We start from the raw sequence: 15873 nt of genomic DNA, 5'->3' as shown, positions 1-15873 counted from the left end.
CATTGTGGCTGCCCTTCTGCTGAGCAAATAGTTCAAACTGTTCATTCCCATCTCCTATTCTCTCCCTGGTACATTGTTTGTGTCCTTGCATTTCATTCTGCGAGGAAGATTGCTCTCTGGGCCTATAAGCAAACAGTCCAGAAAAGAGCCAACTATCCTCTCCTTTTCCCTGGAGAACTAGCATTTTTATTTCAGCTCCAAGCTGTCAAAGAGCTGGAGAGTTTATGTCAGTATCCTGAATTAATTGCTTTAAGCTGGAGCAGCCTATGCCAGCCACCAAATGTCCAGAAGATGTTTATTAATAATGTTTCCTCTCGGTTTTTCGGTGGGGTGGTTTGGGTTTGTGGGTTGGGGTTTTTTTTGTGTGTGTGGTTTTTTTGGTTTTTTTTTTGTTCCAAGCTGTGCTCTCTTGCACATACAGTGCCCTCTATTCACCGCCGAGGCGGCGCGCCTGACGCCGGGCGAGGGTGGCGAAATGAAAGCCGCTTATAGGGAATTAATAAAAAGCTCCCGAGGTATTGTCAGCCCCGGCGCTCAACATGTCGGCACGACGGGCACGGCCGGCAGCTCAGAAATCTCCCGTTAGGACTTTTCGGGCGAGGGGAACGAGAGGAGGCAGATGAATTGCTGGAGGGATCGAGAAGGAGCGAGCCCTTGTTTAAACACAAATATCTTTGGTAATTAACAAAAGTGGCGAGGAAATTACTGATGGAAAAAAAACACATGAAAGGTAAATGGTTTTGTGTTTAAACATGATATATTTTAAAGTGTTCCCCAGTGTGAAAGTCCCAGTTTAAGGGAATGAAGTAATAAACCAATTTATATACCAATAGAAAGTCGAGATCCTGAGTGCCTTTGTGTAAATTTTCCACTTGACTTTTCATTATCTACCTGAACAAAATCAATCTATATGTATGGGATCAACATGCAATATGAGAGATAAAAGACGAAATAAATGTGCTTTGCATATCCCGCAGATAAAAGCCACCGGGCTCCGGGCGCTGCCTCCTTTCCAGGCAGATGCATTTTAGAAAATAAATCATTTTGCAAAGGAAAAAGAGAGCAAAGCAGAGTGGTGCTTCTTAAGTGTTTACTCCCTCGCTTGAAATATTGATCTGTCAAATGAACAGCGGTTAATAAGTAACTCGGGGAAAATATGCCGGCTCTGTCTTTGCTCCCTGCCGCAGCACGGACCCAGCTCGCACCCCTCTCCGGCTCCCGGGCAGCGCGGCCCTGGAGCGCCCTTGCTGCAGGCTGGACCTTGGGCAGAGCCCGGACGCGCTTGCGGGGCCCGTTGCAGGATGGGGCGGGTGAAAAGGAAGGCGATGGAAGCGGCAGAGCAGGGACAGACCCTGCACCCCGCAGGAAGCCCTGAAACCCCAGGGCATTTCGGAATCCCAAGCCCTGCCACCACCCGAACCCTGCCGCCACCCAAACCCTGCCGCACCCCGAACCCTCCTGCACCCCAAACCCTCCTGCACCCCGAATCCTCCTGCACCCCAAACCCTGCTGCATCCCAAACCCTGCTGCATCCCAAATCCCGCTGCATCCCAAACCCTGCTGCATCCCAAAACCTGCTGCATCCCAAATCCCGCTGCATCCCAAATCCCACCACATCCCGAACCCTGCTGCACCCCGAACCCTGCTGCATCCCAAATCCCGCTGCATCCCAAATCCCGCTGCACCCCAAACCCTCCTGCACCCCAAACTCTGCTGCATCCCAAACCCTGCCGCACCCCAAACCCTGCTGCATCCAAAATCCTGCTGCATCCTGAATCCCACTGCATCCCGAATCCCACTGCATCCCAACCCTGCCGCACCCCAAACCCTCCTGCACCCCAAAGCCCACCACCCCCCAGCCCCCTTGCTCATTCCTCATGGCCTTGCCTGCCGACGGAGATGGCATCCCGTTGCATGGGCATCTTGCACACCGGGACAGCTTGCCCTTGCCTCGCCCCAGTGGGAGCCACTCCTGACCCAAAATATCCCCAGTTTCATCCGAAGGAAGAGTATTGCTGCTGGGTGGGGGATCAGCTCCACTAAACTGGGCTAAATGTGCAAACTGGAGTAACATTTCTGGGGTGCGGGAGCAGAGGACGCAGTGCAGCACGAGGAAGATACTCCCAGTTTTCCAAACGCATCAAGGAGTACGGGTTTTGCTCGAGCAGCCTCAGCACTCCCAGGGAAACCAGCAGCTGTGTTAACAGCAGCTAAAATGCCCGCACCTGCGATGGTATAACCCAGATCCTCGAGGGCCTGGAGCAAGTGCCCCATCCTGTCACCGCAGTTGGGGTGACTTCTCCCTCCACCCACCCCTTCCCCTGCCCTCTCCCTCTCCCAGGACCTGGCTGGCGTTTGGCTTTTTGCCACGACAAAGCTCGTCTGCTTTCATGGATCCCAACGTCTTGGAGAGCTGGGTAATAGCATCCTCTTTTATTTTTTTTTTTTTTTTCTTTCTGGTCAGGTGAAGAGGCAGAAACTCCTCATGTGGGTTTTTTTTCCCCCTTAGTAACAGGATATAGAAAAGGTTAAGAGGCACTTCAGCAGATACAACCCCCTCCTGGGCACGGGGAGTTCTCATTTCTGCAGCAACCCCAGCCCCGTTTCTGCAGCAGCAGAGCCTGTCACCCTGGTTGATGTATTCCTCCTCCGAGCATCCTCGTGCCAGGGGAAAGCACTACGCAGCCCCGCTCCGGCCGACGGGCAGCGAAGCACCTGCCTCCCGCTGCTTTGATTTCTCTGAGGGTCTCTACACATCTCCTGGCTCTGGCAGCCGTGCTACGGGGTTGGACGTGGTCATCTCTCTGGGTCAGGCATCTCATTTTTTGCCTTTCCTTGCGCGAAAGACCCTTTCCGGCCTTTTTCCTTCTTCTCCCCCTAAAAATCCGGACAGGAGGGAAGCAGTGGGGGAGGAGGGTGGGAAAGGAGATGAAACAAAGAGAAAGCCGGGGCAAGCTGGTGACTTTCCAAACCAAAGAGTTTGTCAGGATGCTCCTGAGAAACATGCTCCGCCGTTGGCTCAACATCTGCAGCTATTTTATTAGTTTGCTAATGATGCCTCAGATGGGACCCAGGGGTGACAGAAAGTCCTGGCAACCCCTTTTGAAGCGAGCCTCACCTTCTGCCCCCCACCCCGCCGCCTCCCCCCGCCAGGGCTGATGGGTTTGTGTCCCCCCCCCATCTCCCAGGCCATCAGTTCGGGAGCGATGCACAGCCCCACGCAGGGCAGGAAGGCAGCTCCGCCGCCGCAAACCTCTCATGAAGAAAATGGGTTCGTGCATCTGCACATCCGTCCCTTCCCATGGGATGAACGCCCATTTTGTTGCCACTAGGCATAGAAATATCCGTGCCATGTACAATGAGCTACCTGGTGCGGAGGAAGGCAGGGAATGTTCCGAGGTGGGACATGGTAGAAAAGCGGTGGCATGGGAAGGGGTTTAATCGTCACTTCGGGGATATTTCTGGCTGTCGGAGTTTGTTCTCCTCTCCAACACCTTTCCTGAGCTCCTCTTAGCATAGCACCAATGTGCATCCCCCAAAGAGCACCACAAATTAATTCACTCCTCAACTTTCTCAAGGTGCTGTTATGATATTTTTTTTTTCTTTGAAGCCTAAAAGGATCCCTCCTGGCAAAGCACCTTCTTAAGCTTCCTCCAGGCCAGGATAACGCTTCTCCCCATTCCTGTCAGGAATTACTGGAGCGTGACACAGGTATCGCACACAAGTACAGACACAAACAGGCAATCGGAGATGGGAATCTGTGGCTTTAATAGGGGATGCATACACGGCAGCAGCACGCTCAGCGAAGCCCAGAAGTTTGCCCCAGCTACCCCTGACACTGACGCCTTGTGCCATTATTAAAACAAATAAAGGAGAGCGAAGGGGAGCGTAGGTGCAGGCAGCCGGTGAAGCACTGCATGGCTGCTGTGCTGCGTGCGGAAGGCTGTCGGCGACAAGCAAAGCATTTCAAGGTCTCCAAAAGTCCTTCGGTACCGATGCCTTCCGTACCAGGGTGGGAAGTAAAGTCAGCACCCCTACACTCCTCTGTGCTGTTGGCACTTGGCAGCTGCTTTCCAGCTGCAGAGGGATGAGGCTCGTTCTTTTTACTGCTTGTGTGAGTCAAAAACCTGTAGAAAGCCACTCCTTCCCCAGCCAGGGCTGAGCACCTTGCTCTGGCCCTACACGGACGGCGCCGGCAGTGACCGACCGTTCGGACAGGTAGAGATCTCCCATCAGCAAGGATCTGGTGCAGAAATCCATGCTGCCTGCAGCAAGTGCTATGTTGAGGGCTTTCCTGCCCCCGCGGTTTATAAAACAAAAAAATAATCTCTGGGCAGGTGGAGGGCAGCAGGAGGGACCTGCCGCTGTGGTCCTTGCCTTGGTGCCCATCCCCGTGGCAGCGGGGCTGCCCACAACCTCACTGGGCTGCCGGCTGCTCTGTGCCTTTCCCCTGCCCGGCCTGGGGAAACAAAACAGCCCCTCTCCCCTGGAAAAGGGGTTCCCTGGCCGGGGGGAACCGGGGAGGGTGGAGCGGAGCGAGGTGGGCTGCAAGGAGGGGTGAGCTGCTGGCATCGCGGGGGCAACAGGGAAAGAAAGGGGGGGGGGAAGGAAAGAAAGGGGGGGAAGGGAAAGAACCTGGAAAAAATGGAAAGAATAGGAAAAAAGAGAAATGAAAGGAAAGGAAGGGAGGAAGGAGAAAGAAATTCAAAGAAAAGGAAAGAAAGGAAAAGAAAGCAAAGGGAAAGAAAGGGGGGAAATGGAAAAATGAAAAAAGAGGAAAGGGAAAGAAAGAGAAATAAAAGGCATTGAAATAAAAGGACAGAAAGGGAAATAAAATGGAAAAAAGGAAAAGGCGGGGGAAGGACGAGTCCCCGGCCAGAGGAGCGGCCGCGGGCTGTCCCCTGCCCTCGCCGTTTGCGCACCGGCCGGCGGAGCCCCGCGGGCTGCCGCAGCCCCTCTGCGGGACGCTGCCCGGCACACCAGCGCACACGCGTGTGCAAACGAAAAATCCCGCTTCGGGCGGGGTGGGGTGCAAGCAGGAGCCCCCTCCCCGGCCCCGCTCCAGTGGCTCCCCCCGAGGAGCCGCCTCCGCGTCATTTGCGTTTTTTAGAAAGTTTTTTCTTTTTTTTTTTTTTTCCTTTTTTCTTTCTTTTTTTTTTTTTTTTAACATGCAATTTCACGCCCGGCTGCACCTGCAAACATAACGGCCTGGCCGAGCCGCCGCCCGCCGCTCCCGACCCCCCCCCCCGCCGGCGCCGCGTCCCCCCGAGCCGCAGCCCCGCCGGCAGCCGAGCCCCGCGACCTCCCGCCGGCTTCCCAGCCGGTTTGGGGGGCCTTTTCGTTAGCCCTGCCCGGTGCCGCTGCCAGGCTCGGCCGTGCCCTCCCTGGAGCCCCACGGCCTGGGGAAGGGACGGGCCCTGCGGGCAGCAGCGGCTGAACAAACCGCTGCCCGTCCCTCCATCCCTCCCTCCCTCCATCCTTCCATCCATTTATCCCTCCGTCGCTTCCTCCATCCATCCATCCACCCACCCACCAATCCCTCCATCAACCCCTGCATCCATCCCTCCCTCCCTCCCTCCCTCCATCCCTCCATCCATCCAGCCATCCCTCCCTCCCTCCATGGAGCCCTCCATCCCTCCATCCGTTCACCCGCCCAAAACAACATCCCGAGCTCGATGCGGCTTTTCCCGTCCTGACGGCCGCGGTTCGCACCGCCGGCTCTGCCCGGCCATCCCCCGCCGTGCCCTGCTGTGGCTGGGGGGGCGCCGTGCCCCCCCGGCCCCGGTGCCCTTGCCTGCTCAGGTACACGGCAGGATGGCGGGTCGAGCCCCTCCGACCGCCGAAAAAACCCCCCAAATCCGTTGTTTAGAGCCGAACCTCGGGTTTACAGGGGTGCTCCGCAGCCGCTGTGTCCCTGGGGACAGCCCGGCCCCCCAGGAACACAAGTGCTCTTGGAATATTTGGGGGGAAAACCCCCGACTGCGGTGCCTGGCCGGGGCTGCGAGCGGACCCAGTTCTTATTTAGGGCTGGGATTTTTTTTTTTCCCCCTTTTTTGTTTTTTTTTTCCCAATAAAAATAACTACCTACCAAATTCACCTCTTTCCCCCCCCCCCCAGCCGCCCCCCCCCCTACCCGGGGCTCCGTCAGGAAAGGATAAATATTTCCCTTGCCGCCGTGGGAGCCTGGAAAACCACCGCAGCGAGAGAGCGAACCCCCCCCGGCCGTGCTCCCCTCCCGAACCCGCCGGCCCCAAAGCCCCGCGTTTAGCTCCACTGGCGACGAGGCTGTCCCGTAAATAAGGAGCCGGCAGACTCTGCATCACCCTTTCGTATTTACTCTTTTGAAGGTTAGGCAGGGCAGAGGTAACAAACTTTGAACGGGTTTGGGTTTGTTTTTTTTTTTTTTCCTCCTCCCCTTTTCCATCCTCTTCCCTACCTGGTTTTATGTGGTTTCTGGATTAATCTAGTGCGGAGCAGAAGCGGACTTTACCCGGCCGAAATATAGGATTAGGACTATTTCTAGAAGAAAGAGGATAGTGTGAACTGCCTTTAGCCTGCAATAGTCTAAAGCAGAATTACAGCTTGTAAAATAGGTCTCCATCAGTTTCCCAGGAGACGAGTTAAGCCCTACTTGGGTGTTCCAGCTCTTTTTAGAACCAGCAATAATTAGACTCATCTCACCCCCGAGTTGTCCGGTGTTGGGGTTTTTGTTGTTGTTGTTGTTGTTTTGGGTTGGTTGGGGTTTGGGTTTTTTTGGGTGGGTTTTGGTTTGGTTTGGTTTTTTTTTTTTTAAAAGATCATCAATAAATGCACTTTTGGCTAGAATCCTGCCGGCGGGCAGGGCAGGGCAGGGCAGGGCAGGGCAGGGCAGGCAGGGCCGGCAGCTGCCCGCCCCGCCGTTATCCCGGGGAGCAGGCAGGTTCGGGGGGCGTTTGGGGGGCGGGCAGCGAACCCTCCTTCGCCCGCCGGGGCAGCGCGGGGCTCGCCCGTCCCACTGCTGGCTGTGCCACCTCCTCCGATGGCTTTTGCGCCCTCGCCGCATGTCATTAGGGGCCCGAACAATTAAAAGAAGTGCCTTTTCCCCGCGCCCTCCCCGCGGATGGGAAGTCAAAAAGAAAAAAATAAAAATATAGATAACCGCGGGAAGGCGAGAGGTTGGATCGGGGCTGATTTTGGGGGTCAGGCCGGCGGCTCCCAGGTCCCCCCTCCCTGCCCGACCCGGTTCAGCCCTCACAGACACCGGCCGGCGCCATCGGATGCCACTCGGTTCCCGCCCGCAAAATAAAGCCGTATTTTGGGGGAATTACCGGCAGAAACGGAGCCCAGCGCTCTGCCCCGCTGGTAGCGGGAGAAATCAAGCCGCGGGGCTTGAGAAAGCTGAGGATGCTCGGCTGCAGGAATGGGGGGGCGGGGGGAATAGCCGGGACCCGCGGGCAGAGAGGCAGGTTCCCCCCCGCGGGGCCCGGTGCACCGGGAGCGGGCAGACAGCGCCCGGCCCCGGTGCTGAACCGCTCTGCCCCCGTGTCGCTGGGGCCGGGGCGGCGGGGTACCCCCGGGAGGGATGCTGCGGGATGCCGCGGGGCCGGGGCTGGGCCCTTCCCACTCGCGTCCCCCTCCCCGCGCGGGCGACAGGCGTTTAATGAGAAGTAATTGGCGAGCGCGCAGAGCTGCATTACGAGCGGGCCGGGCTGTTATGAATTATTGAGAGCCCATTAGCCGCCGTGCGCCTTCCCCTCTTGCCAGGGAGATGTAACCTGTCACGGCAACGCGGGGCCGGGGACACACGCACACGCACACGCACACGCACCCACCCGCTCCTGCCCTCGCCTTCCCGGCCTCGGGTACCGCCAACCTCGCACCCGGCCCCGGGCCCTGCAGCCCCCGCGGGAAGCATCCCCGCGGACCCCCGCTCCGCTCCTTCCCAGCGTGGCCGATGCCACTCGTGTCCGTGTCTGCGGGCGTGCAGAGCGGGCGACCCTCGGGGAAGGGCCGCCGTCCCCGCCGAAGCTCCCGGTTTCCACTGTATCGAGGAAATACGGGCGGGGAGGGGGGTTTTCCCGCCACCCCCACCCACCCATTTTTTTTGCCCACGCGAGTGCAGGCCGTGTCCTGCCCTCTGGCACCGGCACCGGCACCGGCACGGGCGGCGGCGCTTTCCCGGTGTCACGGACACGGGAGAAATGCCCCTCCGCGGGACGGACACGGCGTGGTCGTTTCCAACCCGGAACAAAAGAATGCCACGGAGCCGGGGAGTGAGGGGGGGGGGGGGGGGGAAGAAGGGTCAGAAATACAAGACAAAAATAAAAATCGTTTAAAAGTTTGGGGGGTTTTTTTGGGGGGGGGGAAAGGTGTCCGGCCCGCAAGAGCGGGAGAAGGGCGGCACGTCCCCGTCCCTCTGCCACCCTCCTCCGAGCGAGCCACAACGACTCACCGCCTCGGCAGGGGGGTTTGGTGCTAAAACGGGCAGGAACGGCGCTGCCAGCCGGCCCGGCCCCCGCCGCACCCCGCTCCCGCACGGCTGCCCCCCCCGCACCCCCCAAATTACACCCCTTTTCTCCCCTCCCCTGCTCGCCATCGCGCTTTTCCCTACTCAAACGGCTCCTCGGCCGGGAGAGGAGCGGCGGGGTCAGGACCCCCCCCCCCCAAAAAAAACCCGGGGGCGAAGCGGCGGGGAGCATCCACCCCACACCCCCCCGGCGCCCCCCGGCCCCCGCCGCCTCCCCGGCCGGGCCGGCTCTCCCCAAGGCGAGCTGGGGAGGAGGAGGAGGAAGGAGGAAGGCGGGATGGGAGAGAAGCTGAAGGTGGGAGTTCGAGCAGAAGGAGAAGCGGGGGAAGGAGCGGCGGGTGTCACCTACCTGCGCCCCGGCCGCCGGCCCAGCCCGCCGCGCCCCGGCTCTGCGGGAGCTGGAAGCATCCCGGCATTTATTGGAGCTGAAACCGTGCTACTGTTGACTTTAGCACAAAGCAAAGATTTCGCTGCCCGCTAGTTTAAAAATGAATATTTTACCAAGATATCGATCAGCTTTATAAAATTCAGTTAAGCACAATGGCTCAAAAGGAGAGGGGGGGGGAAGGAAAGGGACGCAATATAATATCTGTGTAAATTTGCTGAAGTATGACGTGGTGTTGAAAGTTTACCCTCCTGGAATTTGGATCTAGATTCTCCCCCCCCCCCCCTTTTTTTTTTTTTTTTTTTTTTTTTTTGTTTACTGACTTTGTTTATTCACAGCTCACGGTTGCTTAAACCGGCAGGAGCAGAATGCACTTGCAGCAAGGCTGGGGGCGGGCGAGTTGTGTGGGGAGCGGGAGAGAAAAATGCCAGAGGGTGTAAAGAAAAAGAAATAACGTCTAGCGTGTGGATTTTTTTTTTTTTTCCTTTTTTTCCCCCCCCTCTCCTTCAAGTCCCCATCCTTGCATTTCAGCGTGAACCAGGCCGGAGAAAGGGGAAAAAAAAAAAATTAAAAAAAAAAAAATTAAAAAAAAAAAAATGTGGGAGGTGGGGGGGGGGTGAGACCTGCTTCTGGAGCGGCCATCCAAACGGCACCTTGTCGTGCCGGTGCCGGGGCTGGAGCGAGGCGGGGGCGCGGCGGGAGGCGGGGGGGCGGCAGCGGTGCAGCCCGCCGCCCTCTCCCCAAACCGGCGGCACCCCCGCGCCCGTGCTCCTTCCCCGCGGGAGCCTTTTATGTGCTAATGAAACACATTGCATGCCTTGGTTCACAACGTGTGTGTCCTTGCCGTATAGAGACGGACAGATTTCTGGCTGGATCCCTGTTTTGTTTTTGGGAGGGTTTTTTCCCCCCCCCCCCACCCCGCCTGTGTCCGTCCGTGTGTCCCCCCGTGTCCCCCCCCCGCTCTCTCCCCTTCTCCTCTTTTCTCTTCCCGCGGACAATGCGGAATTTTAAGAAGGATTTGAATGTTATTTCGGAAAGCAACATCTATGACTGCCGTAAAAACGCGTGGGAAAAACAACAAGTGGTTGGGGAGCCGGGCGGGGTATTTACCGGGGGGGGGAAGAAATGAACCTAAGCCCGGCCGGGCTGCCGGGGGGGGCGGCCGGAGGGTTCCGCTGCCCGGCCGTGAGGCTCGGAGCGGCCGGGGGGGTGTAAAGGCCGAATCAAAAAGCTCGCCCCGGGTTGTCGCCGCCGGTTGATCCCCCCGCCGAGGTACCGAGGTGCCCCCCCCCGGGAAGGGCAGGGATGCGCTCGCCTCTCCGAGCCCTAATTTCCCCCCCTAATTAACACTGCCCGGTGATTGCGGGGCGAGGGGTCCCGCGGCCACGCCGGCCGCGCTGTTCTGTGGAGGGTCCCGAGCGAAAGGGGGTCCCCGCTCCCGACCCCCCCCCCTCCCGCCCCGGCTTTGCGGGGACACACCGGCTCCCCGCGCCCCGGGCCGGCCCTGTCGTCCCCCCCCCAAGCACCCCTCCTCTCCCCGGGCAGGCTCCCCAGCGGGCCGAGCCCCTCCGAGGGAAACCGGCGGGGAGCTCCGGGCCGGCACGGCCGCACCGTCGGGGCTGGCGGCGAGCGGCGGGGTCCCGGCGAACCGGGCCGGGGCGGCGGCGGCGGCGGCGAAGGGCGAGTCCCGGCGACACAGAGATGCAGGGGGAAAAAAACCGCCAATAACACTTTAATATAGTTCTGTGAAAATCTGGCTAGTCGCTACCAGAATACACATTTATAAGCCATAAATAAAGCATACAGAAACGATAAATTAATCAGATCCAAGTAGTTTACTCTCCCGGTAACATCAAGCGTTTGTTTCAATTACAACGATCTATCCTGACTTTTTTTTTTAATTTTTAAATTTTTTTTCGTAGTTTTTTTTTTTTTTTTTCTCTCTCTTCCCCCCCACCCCCCTCTTTTCCCCCTTTTTACAACGTTACAAGACTTTTGGTCCTCGGATTCGAAACTAGCATGGGTTTCACACTGAAGGAGGGTTTCGTTTTGTTTGTGGTTTGTTTTTTTGCTTTCCCCCCCCCCCCCCCCCCGTCACTTCCACACAAAAAAATAGATATATTTATACCTCCTTGCAACGACGACAACGAAAAAAAAAAAAAATAAGCCCAAGAGAAACCCCCTTTTCCCCGTCCCCTCTCCCCCAACCCGCCCCTCCCCACCAAAACAAACCACCCCACAAGGCAAACGAAGGGAATCGCAGCCCCCGCCAGGCACGGGTGGCTCTGGGCCGGCGCGGGGGACACCGACACGCCTGCCCTTGGCGCGGGCCGAGATGCTTGCGAGACACGCGGCCGCTGTTTCCCGAACGGATGCAAACATCTGGAGCCAACGGGAAAAAAAAAATAAAAAATAAAAAAAAAAAATAGATAGAGATATATATACGTATATGTACCGTGCTCGACAGCGTTCATAGTCCATCGCTCTGCTAGGGGGCTGCGCGGGGGGGCGCGGGGGGCTTTTCCCCCTCGCCAGGGGAGGTTTTCCCCTCACCCCTTTTAGGAGGAGTTCATGATGGGCCGGGAATACACACCTTGGTAGTAAGAAGTCTCTCCGGCTAAAGGGGAGGACTCTAAGCCGTTTTTGTTCGTTACGGGCCCCATGGCCAGGCTGCCGGGCATGGGCGAGGCGTAGCCCGAGTAGTGCATCACCTGCTCGTAGGCCTTCAGGTCCATTTTGTGGTGGTGGTGGTGGTGGTGGTGAGGGTGGTGGTGCTGCTGCTCGGAGGAGGACATCAGGTTGTTGATGGAGAAGGGGTGGTTGAAGGCGTAGTGGTGCTCGGGCTTGAGGTGGGCGTCGTGGGGCAGGCCGGCGTGCGGAGGGGCCAGGAGGTGCTGGGCCGGCGAGGCTGCCGGCTCCCCGGGGCTCAGCCCCGGCGTGCCCTTCAGGTTGGCCAGAGTGCGCTTGTGGTCCTGGCACGGCGAGGCGCTGGCTGGGGACTCGGCGCCGGCTGAGCCCTCGGAGCCCCCCGAGGAGCTGCCTTCCCCCAGGGGCTGGCTGGGGGGCTGCCCGGGCCCCTTCTTGCCCCCGCCGCCCGCCCCACCGCCCGCTCCGCCGCTGTCCTTGGCGGCCAGCTGCTTCTCGCACTTGAAGCGCTTCTGGCGGCGCAGGTAGCAGCCGTTCTCAAACATGTTGCCCGAGTCGGGGTGCAGCGTCCAGAAGGAGCCTTTGCCCGGCTTGTCCGGGGAGCGGGGCACCTTGAGGAAGCAGTCATTGAAGGAGAGCGAGTGGCGGATGCTGTTCTGCCAGCGCTGCTGGTTCTGGCGGTAGAAGGGGAAGAGGTCCATGATCCACTGGTAGATCTCGCTCAGCGTCAGCATCTTGTTGGGCGACTGCTGGATGGCCATGGTGATGAGGGAGATGTAGGAGTAGGGCGGCTTGGCGTGCGTGTAGCTCCGCCGGTAGGTCTTGGGGTCCCGCGAGCGGTTGAGGTTGGATTGCCCGTAGATGGGGCTCATGGAGTTCATGTTGGTGTAGGGGGCCAGGGCGTTCATGGAGCCCGCTTGGCCCCCCATGGGGCTCATGCTGGGGCTCAGGTGGGCACCCATCCCCGCCACGCCGGCCGAGCCCATGCCGGGCATGGCCCCTGCGCCTGGGGACATGCCGGTGAGCGAGGGGCTCATGCCCGTGTTGGCGTAGGACATGTTCATGGAGGTGGCAGCCGTCATGTTGGCCGTGGTGCTCATGGCCGACATGGTCATGTACGTGTTCATGCTGTTCATGCCCAGCCCCGCGTTCATGTTGCTCACCGAGGAATAGCTCTGCAGGGGCAAGCGAGAGAGAGGAGGGAGATTTGGGGGGGGGGGACGGGGAGGAGGCAGGCGGGTAGCCCCGTCGGGGACAAGGGCAGCCCGGCGAGCGGGGAGCGGTTCGGGGACACCCCCCGCCCAGCCCCGGAGAGCCTTTGCAGCCCCGGGGCTCCGTGCCCCGCGGGCCGGGAAGGGTTAAATCCCGGGGCGGGGGGCTTGTTTTTCTCGTTAATGAAAAACAAATATATATATACATATATATATAAAAAAAGAGACGGGATGGCAGCACGATCGGCGGATCCGTCCTGGAAAGAGGAGTTGGAGGAAGGGGAAGGAACATCCCTACCCGGAGCGAGAAAAATACCTGGGAGGAGGCGGGGGGGGGGGGTGTGGGGGGGTGCGGGGTGGGGGGGAGAAAACCCAGCGAACCGCCGCCCGGCAGCACCCGCTGCCCCGCGCCCCCCCCGGGCCCCCCCCAACCCGCGGAGCCCCCGCGCTGCCGCCGCGCCCCTGCCCGCACCCGGCGCAGCCCTGCCCGCAGCAGGCAGCCAGCGAGGAGCCCGCTCCGGTATGGGATGCCAAAGTTAATCTTGTCCCGGGGCTGGCACGGCGGGGGGACCCCGGCCGGGGCCGGGGCGGGCCGGGGCGGGGGGCGGCGGAGCCCCGGCTCCCCTCCTTACCTCAGGCTCCCCGTAGTAGTTGCTCCAGTCCGTGTGCTCATGGCCTTCCATTTTCACCGCTCCCAGCATACTGGAAGTGGAGTGCATGGCAGTTTAAAATTTAACAGCCACAACGACGACAGAGAGCAACCCAAAAAAAAAAAAAAAAAAAAAAAAAAAAAGTCCCCAGCCCTCCCTCCCCTCCGTCGGAGCCTCTGGAGGAGGAGGAAGAGGAGGGAGGGAGGAATGGGGGGGGGGGGGGAGAAATCGAGCGGCGCTGGGGCTGGGGTTTTTTTTTCGCTGCTGCTCCTTGGGTGGGTTTTCGCAGTGCTTCGCGGCGAAGAGTCGCCCGGAGGCGATGGAGGAGCCGGAGGAGGAGGAGGGAGGAGGGAGGAAGAAGAGGAGGAGGAGGAAGAGGAGGACAAGTGCTGCAGTGACGTGGGTGCCCGAGTGATATAGCACGGAGCGGCCGGGCGAGCCTCCAATCCCCAGGTCCTCGGCTGCCCATTTGAATAATCAGCTCACACCTAGGCGGGAGAGGCTCCTCCGGGGCCCCCCGCGCACCTACCCGCACCCCGCCGCCGAGCACGGCGGGCCCGGCAGCACCCCGGGGCGCCGGGACGAGCTGCCGTGCCCCCCCCCCCCCCCGCCCCGTACCCGGGTTCCCCCCGACTTTGCAGGAGGATCCTGCGGGAGCCGATTTCCATTACCCCCCCCCCCCGGACACCCCCGACGGGAGCCGTTCCCCCCCGCAGCCCCGAGGGGAGGCAGCTCCCAGCCCAGCCCCACGCACCTTTTCTCCCCGCGGCTGCTCGGCGGAGCCCCCGGCCCCGGGGCTCAGGCCGCCGCCCGCCCGGCCGTGCCCCGGCTCTGCCCCATCGGCGGGCCCGGCCGCCGGCAGCCGCCGCTCTGGCTCTTCCCCGGGCTCCGGCTCAGGTACCTACAACAAATTCGTAACTAAAACAAACAGGAAGGGCAGGAGAGGAGGAGGGGGGAGCGCGGCGGGCGGCGCGGGAGAAGAGCCGTCGGGGGCCCGGGGGCTCCCCCGGCGCCGGGCCGGGCGGTGCGAGGGTCCCGGTGGGCGCCGTCGGGGCAGCGCCGCCGCTCCCACTGCCGAGACGCCCCGGCAGCCTCGGGGGGGGGTGTGGGTGTGTGGGGGGGGGGTGTGCCGGGAAGGAAGGACGGACAGACGGCCGACAAAAATCACCCGATTCCAAAACCCACCCGGCTCCGCCGCCCGCCCCATGGGCGCTGCGGGCACGTCGGCTCCCGGCGGGGTCCAGCCGGCGCAGGGGCACCGAGCGCGGCTCCTTCCCCGGCAGGAGGGAGCGGGGAGCTTCCCTCCACCTCCACCCCCCCCCCGCCACCCCCCCGGCAGCATCCCTGCCTGCCCCCCCCCCCCCCCCCCCCCGGCGCCGAGGACCGCCGCCCGGCCCTGGCCGCCTCCGCCGCGCCCCGGGATTGGGTTTTGCCTGTTTGATAGATCCCCACCTACACCTCCCCACCTTCAAAAGAACCCCAGGAACCGCAGATTTCATTTATTTATTTATCTCTCTATTTATTTATTTATCGCTCCCGAGGGGGGGAACACACACACACACGCACACACACACACGCACACACACACGCACACACCCCCCCTCTCCCCCTGCCCATCGACCGGCGAAGGCTGGCGATAGTTTTTAAATATTAACACAAAGCCAACAGAGAGCAGGATTTCACCTCACGGCGGGGCTCCCGCTCCGGGAGGAGCCCTCCCCCTCCCGCAGGACTCATCCCAGCACCCTCGGGAGCCATCGCCGACCCCCCCCCCACCGCCTCCACCAGGGCACGCTCCTATCGCGATAGCCTCGGCGACAGGGGCAGCCCGCCTCCCTCCCACTCCCTATTTAGGGGATGCGGGGGTTGGTTGGGGTATGACCCGAGGGGGGCTACCCCCCCGCCGGGAGGGGGGGTACCCCCAAAAGCGAGGGGAGCGGCGGTGCCCCTCGCCGGGAGGGGCCCGGCCCGGTGGCCCGCCGGTGAAAAGCGGTGGCGGGGCGCCCCCTGTCGCCTGCTGTGGGTCCGCGGGGGGGGGGGGGGAGGGTTGGGGGGAGACCCCGCGGGACCCCCGGGGGCCACCGTGCGGGTGCTGCATCCCCCCAGTGGGGGGGTGTCCCGCTCCAAATGGCTCAGGCACGCTCGTCTCTGCAAGAGGGGCTTTTCCCCGGGGGGAGCACCCTGCCCGCCTCCGGGGCTTTATATTCACCCCCAAATCACCCGCCCTGGGGCACGGCTGAAAGGGGCTCCTGGGCTAGGTGCACCCCAAGTCCGACCTAGCAGAGCCCGGGACAGGACTCTCCGACCTAATGCATCTCCACGGAGCCTCGTGTTCCTCTGGACCATCACGCAGCACAGCCAAAAGGCGCAGGAGGGGAGAATTCGGGGAGGATTCAGTAAAATTAGTAACTGTGGCTGCTGGACATGACGAAGATCATCAGTTCAGAGATCCTGTCCACTCAGCTCCCCGCTTAC

The 15873-nt window shown here is 60.8% G+C and overlaps 1 protein-coding gene and 1 long non-coding RNA gene across 4 annotated transcripts in view; both read right to left on the bottom strand.

Annotated features, from left to right (window-relative positions):
- The window catches only part of LOC142601205 (uncharacterized), a 47266-nt gene extending 38226 nt beyond the window's left edge, over positions 1-9040 (bottom strand). The window contains exon 1 of the long non-coding RNA XR_012834837.1: positions 8856-9040. This is a non-coding gene — a long non-coding RNA (uncharacterized LOC142601205). The remainder of the gene's footprint in view (positions 1-8855) is intronic.
- A 1936-nt stretch (positions 9041-10976) lies between these two features.
- Positions 10977-15133, bottom strand: FOXA2 (forkhead box A2). Of its 3 annotated transcripts, none has more exons than XM_075749967.1 (4): positions 15082-15133; positions 14153-14299; positions 13381-13450; positions 10977-12712 (listed from the first exon to the last, which is right to left on the bottom strand). In XM_075749967.1, the coding sequence occupies exons 3-4, from the start codon at positions 13447-13449 to the stop codon at positions 11450-11452; spliced, it is 1332 nt and encodes a 443-aa protein (XP_075606082.1). In that variant the 5' UTR covers position 13450; positions 14153-14299; positions 15082-15133; the 3' UTR covers positions 10977-11449. The 3 variants fall into 3 exon arrangements, with proteins under 3 accessions (XP_075606082.1, XP_075606080.1, XP_075606079.1); XM_075749965.1 differs by lacking the exon at positions 15082-15133 and adding an exon at positions 14584-14717; XM_075749964.1 differs by lacking the exons at positions 14153-14299; positions 15082-15133 and having other exon boundaries at positions 13381-13889.
- Between the last annotated feature and the right edge of the window lie 740 nt (positions 15134-15873).

Source organism: Balearica regulorum, chromosome 3 (genome assembly GCF_011004875.1).
Source record: "Balearica regulorum gibbericeps isolate bBalReg1 chromosome 3, bBalReg1.pri, whole genome shotgun sequence".
Lineage (NCBI taxonomy): Eukaryota > Metazoa > Chordata > Aves > Gruiformes > Gruidae > Balearica > Balearica regulorum.
Note: the sequence above shows the minus strand (reverse complement) of the source record. Positions and strands in the feature narration are given on the sequence as shown.